This window comes from Aotus nancymaae, unplaced genomic scaffold, assembly GCF_030222135.1.
Source record: "Aotus nancymaae isolate 86718 unplaced genomic scaffold, 86718_ANA_hifiasm-v0.15.2.pri h1tg000092l, whole genome shotgun sequence".
NCBI classification, from domain to species: Eukaryota; Metazoa; Chordata; class Mammalia; order Primates; family Aotidae; genus Aotus; species Aotus nancymaae.
In genome coordinates, this window is record NW_026988507.1 from 6715202 (window position 1) to 6736448 (window position 21247).

Here is a 21247-nt window from a genome sequence, read left to right on the forward strand (position 1 = left end):
ACCTTCTCAGAATGGAGTGTCGGCCTTACCACTGATTTTTTGTGGGGACACTTCAGGCCTAGTGTGCTTGATCTACCATGCCTGGGATACATTGACTGCTCTATGACTAGGGACTGGGTGGAAGAAGGGAGCTTCAGACTCTCAGCTACTCTTGCCTATAATAGAACTTCTGCAGTACAGAGCTGGGTGGAATGAGAAATGCTGATGCCTTCCCTTCTCAAAGAGAAACCATAGCCTTAACAAGGAGCTAGGGGGAAATGGAGTTCTGAATCCTTAACTGAATTCACCATGATTAAAATAATCATTTTGCTGAGGTGGGAAGAAGAGAAGGTGAGCCATGATTCAGATGCCATAGGTTCACTCTGTCCTTACCTAGATTTAGTAGATTTTTTTGAATAAATGTTTCTTCCTTTGCTGTATAACCATAGAAAAAATTTCAGAGACTTTAAGTGATGGTTATATTTATAATTTTCACCAGTCATGTTTGTTTCACTAGACAGAGTGTCCATGGGCTCCTCACATTACCATTCTAGAAGTACTTCCTTTCCTGGCTGTATTTTTAAAGGCAGGCAACTTTGCAGAGGAATCCTATGTTCTCATTCAATCTTTGAGGCTGGTTAGCTCTATTTATGTCCATTCTTCTTCCTCCCAAATCCCTATTCATGATAAATACCAACCTCCAACATGGTGACTCTGACCTACTATTTTCCATTCAGTTGTCTTCCTAGGACTGTCCTTTCCCTGCTGAGCCCCTCCTCCCCTGAAGTCCTGCACTGTCTCTTTTCAAACCTGTCCTTAAGTCAAGGATGTATAATCTAAAACTTTTAACATTCTAAACAATTTTTTTCCTTGATATGTGGATATCTTTTGTTGGTTACACATCCATTTTGACCCTCTTAAATGGAGATTATTCATTCTATAATGGTCAACCTATCTGAAGATGGGTCAACTTTGTCCAACAACCCATCTTCCTGTTAAGCTATGCCTTCTGGTCATATCTTTGATGTAATTAGAGATAAGCAAATTGACAATGCAACCTAGTCTGCTAATACAAGGCCTGACAAATGTCAGTACTTTGGAAAAGTCACCCAGTTCTGGAAATCTGGTCATTGTCATTACACATTGAATTGAGAAAAGTGTGATAAATGAGACATCAACAAAATTCACAGGGAATGCATATACAAGTAAATCATAACTGTCAAGTGGATTCAAAATTTTCTTTTATTTTATTAATGAACTTTCCTTATAGGAAATATCTTAACAGAAATCCAATATTACAAACAAAATATTTTTCACAAAAAAATATTCTTCATGTGCATGGAATTTGAATGACACATTTGCACAATCAGATTTTTAAATAGTAAGATAGCTATTTCCATTTCTTTCTAACTTCCTTTCTCCAATTTCTCTGTAATTCTCTTTTTTTCCTATAATATCTTGAAAAAGTTATATAGCTATAAATTGGGATTGCCAGTCTATAGCTAAAGAAACAGACATTCCATGTTAATAGTCTGTCCAAGACCCTTAAGAAAGTCATAGGCAGAACCATCAATAAAATGCTCTTCCTGCACACTGAGGCAAGATGTCTCCCTTGCATGATTTTCCTAGACATTTCTGAAATGTGAAGTTCCATTTCCAAAATTAGATGTTATTGGGCATAGACACATGCTGTCAAATGGAGATGTGCCTATCTATATTCAGCCTGTATTTATCTGCTTAAGGCTACTGTTACCAAAAATACAAACTGCCCAATATTTTTGGAGATGCTCTGTCAATATATAAACCAGATTCTGTGTTATGGTACACAGCATTTGCCTGAATACTCTCCAGATGTTTGATGTCACGGAAAGAACTTGTTCTATTATTTGGGATTCATCAAACTCACATCCTCTGTGTTTGCATACGACAGGGTAGTCTAGGATAGGAATGCTAAAAAGAGAATGGACACATATGGCACTCTTTGGGAAAATAAACTTTGCCACATTGCAATATGAGACAAAGTTAAGGAGTGTGATGTGACTTTAGAATGCATATGTCAAAAGTAAAGTAAATGTTCTGTGCTTTTTGCAAAGCCACAGAAACTTTTATAAAACAAAATAATGTGGAACTCTTTAACTGGTTGGTAATTACATAAAAGTAAGAGAAAAACTCACATTTGGCCAATGTCCATGGATCATGGCCAGCAACCACTTTGAATGTTAAGAGTCAGTTGTCAGGTATTTGGAATATGTATTCATTATTATCAGGGTGTGGAGTTTAATATATATCCATAGATCTACCCTTTCAGTTACATTGTTTAGATCATCTCCTTACTTTTGTTCACTTAATCTCTCTTGTTACTGGAAGTGGTATAGTGATTTTTCCTATTAGGGTGTGTCTGTGTCTCCATGCATATCTCATAGTTTTTGCTTCATAAAAGTTGTTGCTGTGTGATTTGATAGATAATATTTATTATGTGTTATGTCTTCTTTGTGTATTAGTATTTTTAGCACTTCCTTGTCATGGTTTCATGATTGGGAACTCGAATTCTCCTTTGTCTTTTATCAGCATTGCTATCCCTCCTTTCTTTTTATGTCCTTTGCCTTTTTAGGCTCTTGTTTATTTATTTATTTATTGAGACAGAGTCTCACTCTGTCACCCAGGCTGGCATGCAGTGGCACGATCTCAGCTCACTGCAACCACTGCCTCCCAGGTTCAATAAATTCTCCTGCCTCGGCCACCTGAGTGTCTGGGATTACAGGTGCCTGCTACCATGCCTGGCTAATTTTTGTATTTTTAGTGGAGATGGGGTTTTTACCATGTTGGCCGGGCTTGTCTTGAACTCCTGACCTCAGGTGATCCACCTGCCTCAGCCTCCTAAAGTGCTGGAATTACAGGCATGAGCTACCATGCCCAGCTGGTAATACGTATTTTCAAATCTTACCCATTTAAAAAATTGGATTGTTTGTTTCCTTACTGTTGAGTTTTGAGAGTTCTTTATATGTTCTGGATACAAGTCTTTCGTTAGATATGGCATTCTAGTCTGAACCTTGTCTTTTCTTTCTTTTAAGTATTTCTCATAGAGCCAAAGTTTTCAATATTAATACAGTCAAATTTTTCTTTCATGGACAGTACATTAAGAGTCATTTCTGAGAAATCATTAAATAAACTCAAATTACTAAGATTTTCTCCTTTTGGAAGATTTCTTCAAAAACTTTTTATAGTTTTATGCATTACATCTAGACCTACAATTCATTTTGAATTAAATGTTGTATTATTAAGTCTGAGGGTTTTACAGACTTAATTTTTTATCTGAGTCAAAAACATATAGATAGCCAGTTGTTCTAACACCATGTGTTGAAAAGACAATGTTTTCTCCACTTACTTGCCTTTCTACCTTTGTCAAAAATCAATTGGCCTTATTTATGTGGGTCTTTTGTTCCTTTGATCTACATGTCTCTGTCTTCACCAACACCATACTGTCTCAATTAGGATATCTTTATGATAAGTGTTAAAGTAATATGGGTCCTCCAGCTTCATTCTTCTTTTGCAAGCTTATTTAGACTATTTAAATCCATAGCCTTTTCATATAATTTTTAGAATCAACTCTATATCTACAAAGATTCCTGGTGGAAAATTTGTATTGGTATTATATTAGATCTATAGAGTACATACATAATAAAATGTGCACAGTACATTTTGAAATTATAAAACATGATTTAATGAGCACACATGAACCAACCAGTCAATCCAAGAAGTGAAACATTAATGCTTACGTTTATCTATATGCTTCTCCTCTATCTTCTACCCATACCTACTTTGTTCTTTGATGCAGCCAGTTGCTCAAGAATAGACATTCCAATTTATTGAATTCCTATGTCTTTTGAATCATGTTACTTTCCATTTGTGATTTGGCTACTGGAATTTTACTTTGTGTAGTGGCTGTTTCTTCAAAATGTCAGAAGAGTAGAAGAGGAGATAAGCTTCATACCATGTATCTACTCTCCTGACATTTCATACTACATATGCGTATATGGAGAGAGAGACAGTGAGAGAGAGAGAAAAAAAGGGAGCACCTCCTTTGTTGAACTAATTTTTAGGTTAAAGATTAGGTTTGAGCTTTAAATTTAATCTTAAATGAAGAATTGGAATTAAAGTAATTAACACATTTATTCACTTATTTATTACTTCTAAAATCCTATAGGAATGTGTAAGTACCTTTTTATGGCACTTATAGTTCTCTCGTTGAATTACATTTTTTAGGTACATATGGTATTTCACTTAACAGATTTAGAGTGAAATCTGTCTGAACTTTCATGGTACTTGACACCATCTCTGCCAGTCAGTTAATTTTAAACAAATGACTGAGATGTATTTTTAGCTCCATCAACATCATTACCAAATTTCAGATAATTGTTTTACCATTTTTTGAGATTATATTATTATGTAGCTTTTTAAATGAGGACTAAGAACAAAGCTCATGAAAATTAGTCCAGAGAAAGGGAACAATGGATATTTCTAGACTCAACTAATTGTGTTAATGACCACTTAAACCTCTTAGTAGTCAGTCAGATTCATTCCTTTTACTTCGAGTGTGTATACATTTGAATAGTTTAAAGGCACATTGATCAGGGAGGTAGAGAACAAATGGAAGAATGGAATGACAGTATTAGGTTGCATGTCCCAATCCGGGCACTCAAGGAGCATCCGGTTACAGGAAATTTACATCATAGAATATATTTTTATTTTTTAATAACTTTATTTGGTGAAAAGCCTATCTGTGAAGGAATGTGAGACTGGAGGTATACAATGCAAAACCTGTATCAGGTTAAGTATCAAATAGAATAATACATCCTAAGAATCAATTATTTTTATCAAATGTTTATGAACATAAAATACTACCTTGTCTAGTTTTAGTGTCATTCACTACATAGAGTCTGAAGAGTTTTATATATGTATTTGTGTATTTACTTTTATAATGCTACTATTTAATGTTTTTAATGCTGCACTTAATTCATCCATTCAGAAACACTTATTGAGAACTCAGGCCCTATTCTGGGCTCTGGGAATATAACAATGAAGCTGACATAGAGCTCATATTCTAAATTTCATAACCAAATGATGTTGTATATGATACATCTTCTTTGAAATTTATCTAAAACTAATCGTTTTTGCAATGGAAAATTCTCCATTTATTGTCATTGTTTTATAAAAATATTTGATCTTTTTTGTTTTTAAATGAGAAATATGCAATATAAGATTGCTAAGAAATTCAAGTTAATAACTATATTGATATCTGGTTTAGCAATATTAATAATTCATAATATATAGCAAGTTTATATATCCTTTGCATAATTCATAATATATAGCAAGTTTACATATCCTTTGCTTTTATGACTAGATAATATTTTCATTCCTATAATATAAAATCCAATGTTTCATCACAGTCTTGCTCAAGATTCATGAGTCTTAAGCTATTGAGATATCGTGATGTAATCAAAGAATGCCTTAATATTGTTTTGAATCTATATGCATACTGAACATTGTCAATAGACTAAACTAATTTGTAGTTCTACTTTTCAATGTTTAAATTTGTACTGTAAAATTATATAAATATGACACAAATGTTACCCATTTTAGTCACACATTTTTCTCAGTTAACATTTACAATCTAATTGTTAACAAAGACAGTCTGAAATATTTTGACATAAAATTGGTCATAAAACTCATAGGGAACCCACACACCATAATGTGTGTAAATCATGTGGTATCACACATTTACACACCATTCTTGGTGCTTAAAATGGATATAATTTCCAGGACAACGATATTATATTAAATAGTTTTGTGTGGTGAGTTAAGAAGTAATATTCTTACCACAAAAGGGATGATACAATAACAGAGATTCTGGAAAATATGTCCAAGGTGAAACACCATAGAAGTGAGCAATGAGGGGTCAAAAATGGAAAGTGTAGAAATGTTAAAGTATGGCAAATGTTGGTCCCCATGAACCATTTCTGTCAGGACTTGCTAATTTCTTATTTATTTATTTTTATTATACTTTAAGTTCTGGGACACATGTGCAGAATGTACGGGTTTGTTACATAGGTATACAAATGCCATGGTGGTTTGCTGCATCCATCAACCCGTCATCTACATTAGGTATTTCTCCTAATGCTATCCCTCCCCTAGCCCCCTACCCACCAACAAGCCTCGGTTTGCGATGTTCCTCTCCCTGTGTCCATGTGTTCTCACTGTTCAGTTCCCACTTATGAGTGAAAACATGCAGTGTTTGGGACTTGCTACTTTCTACAGGACTATTGGCTCCAGTTGTCAAGTCATAGAGTCCTAGAGTTGGGCAGTTACTTCTTCCACAAATATCATTAATTCAGTTAATACTTGTAACTGAGAAGACTTATTTGTAATAAATTTTCAAAATCCTTAACTGGTTCATTTTCTTTACAGTAATGTTATATCATATTTCTTCAAATATTACTTGAAATACCTTGAAAGGTATTTTGAGGCCGTCCTTATATAATTCCCATTCAGATGTTTTTAGCCAAGAGCATTCTTAAATATTTTATAAATTCCATCTATTTTTGTTTGTTTTATTTACAATCCAGGGGCAGTTTAGCATTAATTTGGCAGGAACTGGGATGAAGATATCCAGCACAGCAAAGTGGCACACTCAGGGGAGGTATACCTCTGTCAGCATACAAAGATCGGAGGTAAGTCTTGCTGGACCGAAAACCCTGTTTGAAATACTTCTGGGCTGTGAACTAACGTTAAAGGTTATCTACCTTAAATGTAAAATTATATAAAATTGATAACTAAAGAGTTATTGTAGCCAGGCATGCTGGCTCATGCCTGTAATCTCAGTGCTTTGGGAGGCAGGCAGATCACGAGGTCAGGAGTTCAAGACCAGCCTGGCCAACGTGGCGAAACCCCGCCTCTACTAAAGATACAAAAAAATTAGCCAGATATGGTGATGCACATCTGTAATCCCAGCTACTTGGGAGGCTAAGGTAGGAGAATTGCTTGAAACCAGGAGGAGGAGGTTGCAGTGAGCCAAGATAGTGCCATTGTGCTCCAGCTTGGGCAACAGGGCAAGAATCTGTCAAAAAAAAAAAAAAAAAGAGTTATTGAGTTATTGCATTTAATGGGCATATTACATATAATGGGGCACAACATCAATTTATAAAATGAAATTGGATTCATTGTATTAAAGTATGTGTGTAGGTTTTGTATGCATATGAATCTGTATATGGGCTACAGATAACTAAACATAAATTGCCAAATGTCAGGACATATATATTTTGTCTATCTCAAGTTTGTAGCTAATGACTTGAAATACAGGTACTTCAAAAAAGGGAGTTTTTTTTTTTTTTTTTTTTTTTACTATACTTTAATTATTTAAGGTTTACAGGTTTTAATATTTCAAAATGAGGGTTAAAGTTCTGGTTTTCTTCCTTCACTGTTTTAGTAATGGGGATGGTATTGGAGTCATTTGTCAATTAACAAATATCCTTCACAGTTTTTTCAACAATTAGAATTATATATTGATGATGTACTCATGTTTTCCTATCTTTATTAAGATAACATTGTTATTTTATCTATAAAAATATAGACTGCTATATAGTATTTCTATACAGATAGATAGTTATAACTATTTTTATAGTTTATTTATATAGTGATAGTAGCGATAACATATGTTGTATTATCCAGAGTAGAATCCACTTAAGTTTCTGCAGGTATGGTATCCTAACACGTACACTTCATGAAATGCTTTCTATTACTTATGGTTATTGTGTCTTAGATAACATAGTCCTGCCCACAGTAAATCTGGATCTAGGTTATATGTGTTCTCACCTATATTGCACTCAAATTGGCACCAGCAGCAGCCCCTGTATATTCTAATATTTTATAATTTTTACTTATTTTGATTAAACTGAATTTTGTTACACCCCTATTTATATAAATATTCCTCCGGAGGCCAGGCATGGTGGCTTACGCTTGTAATCCAAGCACTTTGGGAGGCCAAGGTGGGAGGATCACAAGGTCAAAAGTTCGAGACCAGACTGACCAGCATGGTGAAACCCCATCTCTACTAAAAATATAAAAAATTAGCCAAGCATGGTGGCTCACACCTATAATACCAACTACTCGGGAGGCTGAGGCAGTAGAATTGCTTGAACCTAGGAGGCAGGGGTTGCAGTGAGCTGAGATTGCACCACTGTACTCCAGCCTGGGTGACAGAGTGAGACTGTGCCTCAAAAATAAATAAATAAATAAGTAAATATTCCTTGTAAATAAAATTTAGTATTCTGATAGTCATAGCCTTTAAAACATTCTGTTTCTGAAGACAATAAAATTGTGCTTTACTTAACAAAGCATTTTGCTTTTATTAAATTCTATTCTAAAGATTAATTAATTGTTTATTTGATTGAGAACTTCTACCTCAATAAAAAATGTGACACATAACTATTCCTTAAAATATGGTGCCTGGTGTGAAACTGAGACTGGTAAAATCCAGATATACTTACGGGAATGCAAACATATATTCATTTGCCAATAAGTTTAATGAAGATTGAGTTTTTACTTCAACAGTCTATTGGGAATAGGGAAATATACAACTCTGAGATTTTACTGTCATTCCCTTCTCTGTGTACTCAGATTCTCCAGAATTAAAATTGCTTTTGAAAAAATGTAGCTTCAAAAGCTTCCAGTCAGGTTTGTCAAAGCTCAGATGGTTGTAGATGTGTGGCGTTGCCTCCAAGGCCTCTGTTCTGTTCTGTTGGTCTATATCTCCGTTTTGGTACCAGTACCATGCTGTTTTGATTACTGTAGCCTTGCAGTATAGTTTGAAGTCAGGTAGTGTGATGCCTCCAACTTTGTTCTTTTTGCTTAGAATTGAGATTCCCTGTTTAATAAATAGGGTTGGGAAAACTGGCTGGCCGTTGGCAGAAAGCAGAAACTGGACCCCTTCCTGACACTTTACACTAAAATTAACTCCAGATAGATTAAAGACTTAAACATAAGACCTAACACCATAAAAACCCTAGAAACCATTCAGGACATAGGCATAGGCAAAACCATTCAGGACATAGGCATAGGCAAGGACTTCATGACTCAAAACACCAAAAGCATTGGAAACAAAAGCCAAAATAGACAAATGGGACCTAATTAAACTCCAGAGCTTCACACAGCAAAAGAAACAATCAGTAAAGTGAATCAACAACCAACAGAATGGGAAAAAACTTTTTGCAATCTACCCATCTGACAAAAGGCTAATATCCGGAATCTACAAAGAACTAAAACAGATTTACAAGAAAAAAACAAATAAGCCCATTCAAAAGTGGGCAAAGGTTAGGAACAGACACTTTACAAAAGAAGACATATATGAGGCCAACAAACATATGAAGAAATGCTCATCACTGGTCATTAGAGAAATACAAATCAAAACTACTTTGAGATACTGTCTCACACCAGTTAGAATGGTGATCATTAAAAAATCTGGAGACAACGGATGCTGGAGAGGATGTGAAGAAATAGGAACACTTTTACACTGTTGGTGGGAGTGTAAATTAGTTCAACCATTGTGGAAGACAGTGTGGCAATTCCTCAAGGACCTAGAAATAGAAATTCCATTTGACCCAGCAATCCCATTACTGGGTATATATCCAAAGGATTATAAATCGTTCTATTATAAGGACACATGCACACGAATGTTCATTGCAGCCTTGTTTACAATAGCAAAGACTTGGAACCAACCCAAATGTCCATCAATGATAGACTGGACAGAAAAAATGTGGCACATATAAACCATGGAATACTATGCAGCCATAAAGAACGATTAGTTTTTGTCCTTTGTAGGGACGTGGATGAACCTGGAAACCATCATTCTCAGCAAACTGACACAAGAACAGAAAATCAAACACTGCATGTTCTCACTCATAGGCGAGTATTGAACAATGAGAACACATGGACACAGGGAGCGGAGCATCACTCACTGGGGTCTGCAGCGGGGAACTAGGGGAGGGACAGTGGGGCATGGGGAGTTGGGGAGGGATAACATTGGGAGAAATGCCAGATATAAGTGATGGGGAGGAAGGCAGCAAACCACATTGCCATGTATATACCTATGCAACAATATTGCATGTTCTTCACATGTACCCCAAAACCTAAAAACACAATTTTATATACATATATATATACACACACACACACATCAAAGCTTCCAGTCTCAGAACATTCCTCCATCTCAAAATGCCCCAGGAACCTACAATTATCTTCTGTATCTTTACTCCCTTAGATTAAAAAAAAAATGACCTTTTCCAGAAATGATAAGAGTTCAACCTATTTTTGTCTCATGTTCTGGAAATGTCTTCAGTCTTGACTTTTAGACGTAAAGATGGAAGGCATCTAGAGAGTGCATCTATCATGTCCTGACCAAACCGCTTTAGCCCATTTCTGCCACCTGTTCCTTAGTGAACAGCTCTGCTTATGGAACAATCTCCATTTTAGTTCATCTCTAATTCTAATGACTGCTTTCAGCCCAGCTTTTATTTATTTTTTTTCTCCATTTTACCACCTTCTATACTTTTCTCCAGAGTGTGTTTCTAATGCCTCCACGAGATACTTGAGATAAATTGGATAGAATATTAATTATATACCTTTAAAGTCAAGTTTGTACAATATCTTTCTTTTATTTAGTCTAAGAGAATGTTATATAAAATTATGTAAATAATGGATAGCAAATTGGAAGAGGTTTTAATAAACCCACTGAAGCAAATAGATACCTAGATGAAACATATGTGGATTGAGATTGAAATATATGGATTGGATTTAAGTCTCAATTGAGATTTAAATTGTCTAAATTATAGTGTAGTATATAACATTTAATTAGCTAATATGAATCTCAGGTTATCTAATATCCTTTAACTTTCCCATGCCCACCAATTTAAACTAATACCAAAGGGGTATGATCTTTCACCTCAAAGGCAATTGTTATAGGAAACCTCTGCTATTGATTTTAGCTATACGATTCAAAGCATTTTCTTTTTCTGCTATTTGCATGCAGATACCAGCTTGTATAAGATTATTCTATATTTCTTATTCCGATTTTCAGGATGGAACCAGAGTTTTCGGCAAGTGTGGAGGGTACTGTGGAAAGTGTCTTCCTCACATGACTACTGGTCTCCCAATTCAAGTCATATGAACATTCAGAAGGGGGAAATATACCCTAAAGAGGAATGTTCTCTGGAACATGCAAATAACTGGTGCTCATTTTTTTATTTCTCCCTTCCCAAGATTTCCGTGTCAAGTATGTTTCTGCCTTTTTTTCCAGGGTGCTAATCAGGGATTCAAATCACTGCTTAATAAGGCCTATAAAATAAACAAGAGATGTATGATTCTAATCAGAATTTTTGTTAAAGAACATAATAATTGGTAATAGAGAATATCAGATTGAATGAATTATACCAACACAATGTTGCTCTTAACATCTTGGACTGGACCACACTTATTTTACACCTATAAACACACATGTAAATCTCTGCTCAGTATCATACTGTGCAATGAAATGTTTATTCTACTTGCTAAAATGGAACAACTAAATATTAGGATAATAAACATTTGAAATTGCTATAAACATTATTGAATCTTTCAGGTGAATAGCAAATCAATAGTTACATAAAAAAGCACAGAGCCATTATGCTTTCTACTCATGCAGTTTAGATACCTCATTTTATTTTTTCTTTGATTTTTACTTGTGGATTATGGTGCTTCAATTAAAAAACAGTCCTCAAAATGAGGTATGAATTGCTTATTAAAAAATGCATGTTTGAGTTAAATAATAAATTTTGTGGGTATAATAAAGATATGATATTAATTTAATTTTTAAAATCTACCTCAACTTTGACTGTACTTATAAGAACAATGCATTGTTTTAGCAATGTTGTTTTGCCTTTATAATTCTTGTGTGTGTATATATATATTCTTTAAAAATCTATTTTCTCAAAGTTATATACTGTATTCTGTTAATTAGAGAAGTGAGAATTCTTTTAATTTTGAAGATCTTATTTTGGTAAATATAAAATTATATTTGCATATGCAAAAGTTTTATTAGAGATGTTTAAGTTATTTTATATCAGAAGTTTCTCAAAGCCAGAGCATAAAGGAGTATAAAAATTAACTATCAATGGGCAAATTCTCAGGTATTAAGAGGTTTTTTTTTCATGTGGGTAATTTAATCATGTATTACATAACAATGTGCTTTTGAAAGACATGTTGACAAATAATATTTTTCTATGGAAACTTACCCTGACAACCAAAAAAAATAAATAAAAATGGAATCTACTAATAGATTTTTGCCAGTGAATACTAGTGTACTTATTTTATCCACAGTGTTTTTCTCCCAACCAACCATTTATTAGAGATGTATTGTATCATATAAAGCACTAATGCAATTTTGTTCCAATGTGGTTAAATAAACATTTGAAGATCTCTGTATCAAAAGATGTATTTTGTACTATGTGCCTTAAGCCAGTTACAAACATTAATATAAAATGTGTGACATTATCCAGGAATCTTTTCATGCATATTTAAAATATTATAATTTATAAACATTTAAATAACATATTTTTATGATTCATTAGCACTATGTTTTTATTGTCTTTAGATGTTAAAAAGAGAACTTTCACTGTAAATGTCTATAACTCTAACTACTTCAGAAATTCTAAGAAATTTTTTTTTGAGACGGGGTTTTGTTCTTGTTGCCTAGGCTGAAGTGCAATGGCACGATCTCGGTTCACTGCAGCCTCCGCCTTCCGGGTTCAAGCTATTCTGCCTCAGCCTCCCTAGTAGCTGGGATTACAGGTGCCTGCCACCATGCCTAGCTAATTTTTTGTATTTTTAGTAGAGATGAGGTTTTACTATGTTGACCAGGCTTGTCTCAAACTCTTGACCTCAGGCGAGGCACCTGCCTCGGTCTCCCAAACTTCTGGGATTACAGGCATGAGCCACTGTACCCGGCCAATTCTAAGAAATTTTTAATCAAATTTGTGCAGGTAGGATGAAGCACACCTGTCTGTGCCCTTCTCATGGCAGAGGAAACCTGGCAGGAAAGCTACCAACAACTTGCAGTGCCTCTAAAAGCTTGTGTTCATACAAGTCTATTCATGTCTACTCAGATTCAAGTGGCCAAACCGGATCACATGACCAAGTCCGATGCAATGGGGCAGGGACATGGAATTCTGTAGGGTAGGATGCCCAGATCCATGGAAATGGGTGGGGACTTAACAATCTCTCCCATGGCAAGAAGCAGGTCCTTGTGATATATCGTCTTCAACCTCTCTAGGTATTGCCAAAGTACCTCCAAAATGGTTAAATACATTAACACCAGAGGAGAATAAAAGTTTTAGTTGATCCACATTCTTAATGACACCTGAATTTTTGCTTTGTTTTGTTTTCTAATCTGATGGAACATAGCATGGTATTTCATTGTCTGAATTTATATTTATCTGATTACTAGAGTAGATAAGGACCTCTCATGTTTTTTTTACATTGGTTTTTCTGAGAATCACTTGATTATTATCTTTGTCAGTTTTAGTTTAGGAATTTTTTTTTAAGTTAAAGGGCTTTTTAAAAGTTACCATTAGAGTGGGAACAAGAAAAATGTAAGTTTTCAGTTGGGACTGTTATTTTAAATTCCTTTTCTTTGTCGTCACAGTGTCTATCTCAAAGTGTTACTGTTTTGCTCAAATATCTTGTCTTCTTTCTGCCCCCAAATTCTCAGTAGATAGCATTACTTTCTAATTTACAAGAAAGAAAACATTTGGAAATAAATTCTTTCTACTTCCTGCCACTTTTCCTCTCCTCTCCACGTCTCCTGCCCCTAAAAAGAAAAAGAAAAAAAGAAACAGACATATTTCTGAATAAAAACCAAGCAGCTTTATGTGGATATAATTCAAAACATTTGAGAATCTCTTGCCAAAAAGCATGCTTTTGTATTGTACCTTAAATTAGTTGCAAATATTAATATACAATTTATAATGATTTACTTGTTTAACATTTAAGATGACATGCTCCCTGCTTCTATTTTATTTATTTTTTTATACCCTTATGGAAACAATTTCCCTGCTCATGTCTAAGGATAATCACTCAACCTCTGCCTTTGATTTCTCCCACTCTGAATTCTCTAAGACTTCTTTCCATTTAGTATTCTGTCTCCCTTTCCTTTCTTTCACCACTGGTTCTTTTTCTTCATTCAAAAACCATGTTTGCCTCTCTTCTATATTTAAACAAAAATATCTTATTTTCCTGTCTAATCAGTAATTATGTCAAGTTAATTTGTCATATTGTTTAAATCTTTTCTATATCTTTATTGATTTTTATAATTCTAGTATCTATTACTGAAAGATTATAATCAATATAGTCAGCACTGCAATTTAAAAAATTGTAAAACAGGTAATTCCCTTTTTTTTTTAGTGTTTGCTCTAGGAATTCCAGTATAGATCCTTAACCTATCATAATCTACCTTCAAAGTTATAAACTTCAAATATAATTTTTACATAAATTCTTGTTTAAACATGTCTTTTAAAATAAATAAGATACCATGAATTATCCTTTATATATTTGCTGGGCATAGTGGTATGCATCTATAATCCCACCCACTCTGAAAACTGAGGTGGGAGGATTGCTCAAGCCCAGAAGGTCAAAGGTTGCAGTGAGTTATGATAGTGCCACTGCACTGCAGCCTGGGCAATAGAACCAGACTGTCAAAAAAATCAAAAAACCAAGAACACACAAAAAGACTCCTAACATCATGTACAAATATTGATGGAAATAGAAGATAGTAACGTAATAATTTTGCAACAACAACTTGTTAACAACTGAGTACAGATTCTCCCTCGATGTCATGCGTCAGGATAAAATATATTTTGGCTCCTGAATATAGTGATCAATCAACATTGGTCGTTGCATGAACTTCTAATTTTTAAAAATGAGTACTATTTTCAAACATAAAGAACTCATTCTTTCCCCTACTAATTTTTTTCTAATAGACAGTCTTTATTTGCTAAGTACTTACTTAAATATTTTGCTAAAAGGCAAATAAGTTTCTATTATACAGCATTTGTACTACTTAATCTTTAATGATAACATGATTGCTTTGCTACATTTCACTTACCCTTTTTTCTAGTCATTTTTCATGTTTGAAACTTAAAAGAATATTTACAACTGACAACAGTGGCATCTGCTGGCCGTAATGATTCCTCAGTAGAATCAAGAAAAATTGCCAACCTAATTTCTTCCGTACTTTCCTGGAAACTTTGAGACACAACAATTTGCAATGCATTAGGCAAACTATCTTTGAGTTATCTTTAAACCAATTTAACACTGATATCTACATCTATAATAACATCCTCCATTCATACATACATGTATTCTTTTACAACTTCAATCTGAGAACATTCTTAACAGTATCTTCTTTCACCTCCAGGAGAAAATTATAAAGTTTTTCATGTAACAATTTTGTCCAGCAATCTTTATTCTATAAAGGGAAGAAACATGGAATGTGAACAGGGGATTTCTAGACCAGGGTGTAGCAGTAATGAATAAGGTAACATTAAATAAGTTCACCACTTGGGTTTTTTTTCCTCAGCTATAAAATCAGAAATTCAAAACAATTAACTCCTAAGGTACTTTTTAGCTATGCGAGTTTATGTGTATAAATTGTGTCTGGTGCGCTAGTTAGCAGTTACTATTTGTTAAATGTATAAAGCTACTTAGTCAGTAAAAAGCTGTTCTAGGTATGGGTAGATTATCAATCTACTCTTCACTTTTGTGATACAGAAAACTGTTGGAAGTTACATATGTCAAAGCAAAGATATACTCCTTTCACAGTTTTATACCCAGTGTTCTATAATTAAGAAAACCTGAGTTTTTGATGTGCTGTGCCACTTTTTGGCTATTGGTCACATAGCAAAACACTGATACAATCTGAACTTCAGTATTCTCAATTGCAAAATGAACAGAAGAAAAAATGCCCTGCTTATCTTCCTAGCATAAAAATTGTGAAATTAAATGAAGTATTCATTATACAAATGTTTTGAGTAGTACAAAGGTCCCAATTAGCAAAATCCCTTTATCTTAAACATAGAAAGCAACTTTGAAAGCATTATAGTGAGTAGAAGACTGGTTCTGGGGTCAAAACTCCAGCTCTATTGCTTCTGTATGCTCTGCAATCTTGGGAAAATCACTTAATATCTTTGAGTTTCATGGTCGTGTTAATAGTACCTGTCTAATTTTGTTGCAGATATTAATATGTAAAATGTTGCACTAAGTCAGGCACATAATAAGTTTTCATAAATGTTAGTTATTGTTACTATCATCATGATGGCGTGCAGGGTCAATACTTTTGTGAACAAATCGTAAAGCAAACAAACATTTTATGTATGTAGTGATGAGTAGAGGAAGTGTTACTTCTTGGAAACACAAGTCCCAGGGAAAGTGAAGTGGCTTTCTGCTTTTCCATACATTATTCACAGTATAGATCATCTTGGCCCATCTGACTTAAATCTGATGCTCTCACCATCCATCTCTACTGAACACCACTGCTGTGCTCCTGACCTGTTCTGAATTAGCAATCACCCCTCACCTTGGAAAGAATTAGCCACGGCCCAATTTGTGGATTAGATCTCTCAATATTGGTATCATTTAGACCTTGCCATTTCTGCCCCTTCCGACTCTTTATTTCTCTGATCTTCCTCCTAAATCTCTGTTCTTTTCCCTTGCCTGATTTCTCTTCTGTTTAAACATATCACATAATGAATACCTTGGCGTGATCTATCATAACACCATCTTGGAAGGTTATGTTGAGTGCTTTATAGGCAGCTTCATCAAATGTATAACCCAGATGGTTGAAAAAGATGATCTCCATATGAGGTATCTGTGAAGGTGCCAACCAAGCCAGAGTGGAGCCAACTGCAGTTACATTAGCACAAAGACTTTCTTTACGGGGAAACACTTGTCTATTCCATCAGTTAGCATTCTAACTTTTGGTTCTGTCTTTCTACCATTTCATAAAAGTAGTTTTTTTGAGAAAAAAAACTATTTTTCTTTTTCTTTTTAACCAAATTTTTAATATATAATAACAACGTATTTATATCTACACCAGAGATGATAGACACCAGGAAATGTGCCAATACTCTCCCATTTGGCACCCAGAGTAGGCATTAATCATTCCAGACATTTCCTACTACTAATCAATCTGGATGTATCCTCAAAACTCTTAGTGTAGTTTCCTGGGTAACCACCACCAACATATTAAATTTGACACACGAGGGGAATATCTCTCTGCTTTCTCTGAACAAGATATGGATAGCCAAGGGGAGTCAACTTTTCCAGAGCCTTGCCTAATGGCCTAATTAGATAGCGATGAATTTCCCAGTCATTCAGCATGTGTATTGAAAACAATTCTAGCCAAGGCACTAGGCTAAGAATAATTGAGCAAGTCAACACAGTCCCGGCCATCACAGAGTATATCATTAGTTTGGTATGTTGTTTTTAGTATGTTCTCAAGTAGCAAGTGTTGGAGTTTTGTTTTTGTTTTGTTTTTAGTTAGGACTAGCTAGGAAAAAGAAAATGAGGTATTGTGTCATTGAGGTATAGGTGGGGCAAATCCCAGACTTGGAATTTAGGGAGGGTGTGAGAAAAAGTAACTGAAAAGGAAAGTTGTATGGAATCTAGCACAAAGATAGTTTAAAATCTTGCTGGAGACATTCCCTGGAGAAAAGTCGTCATTTATTTTGTGTTCAGCATCTACATCACTCTTCTTATGTTTTATGAATACCCACTTTATCAGGTCCATCATTTTTCCCAGTGTAGAGGCTGAAAATATTAGACACCTGTACTTGCTTCCTGACCTCCTTTGCAACTAAGACCCAGATATATGAACTCAGCTCCAACTGTTGGATGCACCATCACTGATTTTCATCAGAAGTTACTGACTTCAAGAAGCAGAGGCAGTGAAGTACACACCAGTGACAGATGGCACATTGGTGATGGCTGGATCCAGGGCCCAGCGGCAGCAGTGGGAGCTCTTGTGGCAGCATCATGCATCAGTAGAGCAAGCTGACGAGTCCAATGCACAGCTGCTATGTCAGCAAATCTTCAATGCACCAACCAGGGGAGTGATTTTGGCTTTTCTTCCTGGCTGCAACTGAATATGCTTCAATAATTTATTTTGTGTTGAATTAACCAGACTTAGTTTCTGAAGTAAAGAACAGGGAAGAAAATAAAAAAAAAAAAATCACCATGCAAACTCTACTTAATATCAGTCTATGTTTAATGTTGCCAGGGGCAGTTCTCTCAAAAATGTAGTTAGAGGTCACTTTCTAATTCTAATCATATGCCAAATTTTCACCCATATAAAATTATTAACTTTGTTTTCTAGGCCAGCAAGGCTTCTTTGAATCTTTTAGTCTATGTTTTAAATAAAATTTTGGGATCAAGACATAAATTTTACAACCATGCAGAATAAAAGCCCTGGTTCTCTAAGGTCTAATAGGTTTTAGCAAAGGTAAAAACATATGAAGTTGATTGATCTCTGCCAAGATGGCCGAATAGGAACAGTTCTGGAGTGCAGTTCCCAGTGAGAGTGACACAGAAGGTGAGTGACTGCACATTTCCAACCCAGGTACCAGGTGCATCTCAATGGGACTGGTTGGACAGTGGGTGTAGCTCAAGGAGGTCAAGCTAAGGCAGGGTGGGGTGCTGCCTCACCTGGGAAGTACAGCAGACCAGAGGATCCCCCTCCTACCCAACGGAGACCATCTGGGGCTTTTCTGGCCACTGTGGCACTCTGGTTCAGATACTGCTCTTCTCCCATGATCTTTATGGCCCACAGACCAGGAGATTCCCACTGGCCAACAAGCACTATGGGTTTCCAGCACAAAATCCGCACAAGTCTGAGTGGCCATTTTAACTGGTGCCTGGAACACCTGCAAGACATTGTCACATATTCCCTTGAAAAATAGGAGGCTGAAGGCAGGGAGCCAGGTGATCTGGCTCCACAGGTCCCACTCCCACAAAGACCAGCAATCTGAAACACAGTGGCTTGAGAGTTTCACAGCCAGCACAGCAGTTTGAGCCCCACCTGAGCAGTCGAGCTCTGCGGGGAGAAGGGTGTCCACCATTACCAAGGCATTCCACCATTACCGAGGCAGTCTGCCATTACTGAGGCAGTTCTAACCTTACCTATGTAAACAAAACCACAAGAATGTTTACACAGTAGCTGTACAGAGCCCCTGTCAGCTCAGCAACACTTCTGCAGGCAGACTGTGACTAGACTCCCTCTTTGCTGGGAAGGGCATCTCTGAAAAAATGCAGCAACACACAGGGACTTATAAATAAATTCCCACCTTCCCAAGACAGAGCACCTGGGCAAAGAGGCAGTTGTGAGTTCCACGCAGCAGACTTAAACATCCCTGCCCAGCAGCTCTGAACAGAGCAACAGAGCTCCCAGCACAGCACTTGAGCTCCGATAAGGGACAGACTGCTTCCTCAAGCAGCTCCCTGACTCCCATATATCCAAACAGGCACTTAAAAAGGGAGATCTCTGGATGACATCTAGTGGGTATCCTTCTGGGACGAAGACCCAGAAGAAGGAAGAGACAGCAGCCTTTACTGTTCTGCAGCCCCCGCAGATGATTCCGAGGCAAGTATGGTCTGGAGTGGACCTCTATCAGTCCTGCAGCAGAGATACCTGACTGTTAGAAGGAAAAGTAAAAAACAGAAAGAAATAGCTTCAACATCAACAGAAAGGACGTCTACTCAGAGATACCACCTGAAGTTGCCAACTTCAAAGACCAAAGGTAGATAAATTCACGAAGATGGGAAGAAATCAGCCAAAGGAGGGTGAAATCACCAAAATCCAGAATGCCTCTCCTCCTCCAAGGGATCACAACTACTCACCAGGAAGGGAACACACTGGATGGAGAATGAGTTTGACAGATTGACAGAGGCAGGCTTCAGAAGGCGGATAATAACAAACTTCTCTGAGCTAAAGGAACATGTTCTAACCCAATGCAAAGAAACTAAGAACCTTGAAAAAAGTTAGGTGATATGCTAACTAGAATAACCAACTTAGAGAAGAACATAAATGACTTGATGGAGCTTCACAAAGCATACACAAGTTTCAATAACCGAATTGACCAAGCAGAAGAAAGAATATCAGAGATTGAAGACCAAATCAATGAAATAAAATGAGAAGGCAAAATTAGAGAAAAAAGAGAGAAAAGAAATGAACAAAGCCTCCAAGAAATATGGGATTATGTGAAAAGACCTAATCTATGTTTGATAGGTGTACCTGAATGTGACAAGAGAATAAACCCAAGCTGGAAAACACTCTTCAGGATATTATCAAGGAGAACTTTCCCAACCTAGCAAGGCAGGCCAACATTCAAATCCAGGAAATACAGAGAACACCACAAAGAAATTTCTCAAGAAGAGCAAACCCAAGGCACATAATCGTCAGATTCACCAGGGTTGAAATGGAGGAAAAAGTGCTAAGGGCAGCCAGAGAGAAAGGTCGGTTTACCCACAAAGGGAAACCCATCAGACTCACAGCAGATCTCTTGGCAGAAACTCTACAAGCCAGAAAGGAGTGGGGGCCAATATTCAACATCCTTAAAGAAAATAACTTTCAACCAAGAATTTCAAATCCAGCCAAACTAAGTTTCATAAGTGAAGGAGAAATAAAATCCTTTACAGACAAGCAATTGCTGAGAGATTTTGTCACCACCAGGCATGTCTTACAAGAGCTCCTGAAGGAAGCACTAAACATGGAAAGGAACAAACAGTACCAGCCACTGCAAAAATGTACCAAATGGTAAAGACCATTGACACAATGAAGATACTGCATCAACTAATGGGCAAAACAACCAGTCAGTATCAAAATGGCAAGATGAAATTGACACATAACAATATTAACCCTAAATGTAAATGGGCTAAATGCTCCAATCAGAAGACACTGGTTGGCAAACTGGATAGAAAGTCAAGATCCGTCAGTGTGCTGTATTCAGGAGCCCCATCTCATGTGCAAAGACACACAATGGCTCAAAATAAAGGGATGGAGGAAGATTTACCAAGCAAATGGGGAGCAACAAAAAAGCAGGGGTAGCAATCCTAGTCTCTGATAAAATGGACTTTAAACTAACCAAGATCAAAAGAGACATTGATCCTTTTACCTAATAGTAAAAGGATCAAT

General features: G+C 36.0%; 1 protein-coding gene across 1 annotated transcript in view; it reads left to right on the forward strand.

Moving 5' to 3' along the window:
- Positions 1–12358, forward strand: part of ADAMTS20 (ADAM metallopeptidase with thrombospondin type 1 motif 20) — a 207427-nt gene extending 195069 nt beyond the window's left edge. Inside the window, exons 38-39 of the mRNA XM_012459057.3 lie at positions 6603–6707; positions 11108–12358. Of these exons, the coding sequence (XP_012314480.2) occupies positions 6603–6707; positions 11108–11197 (195 nt within the window). The 3' untranslated portion in view covers positions 11198–12358. The remainder of the gene's footprint in view (positions 1–6602; positions 6708–11107) is intronic.
- Positions 12359–21247: the final 8889 nt, after the last annotated feature.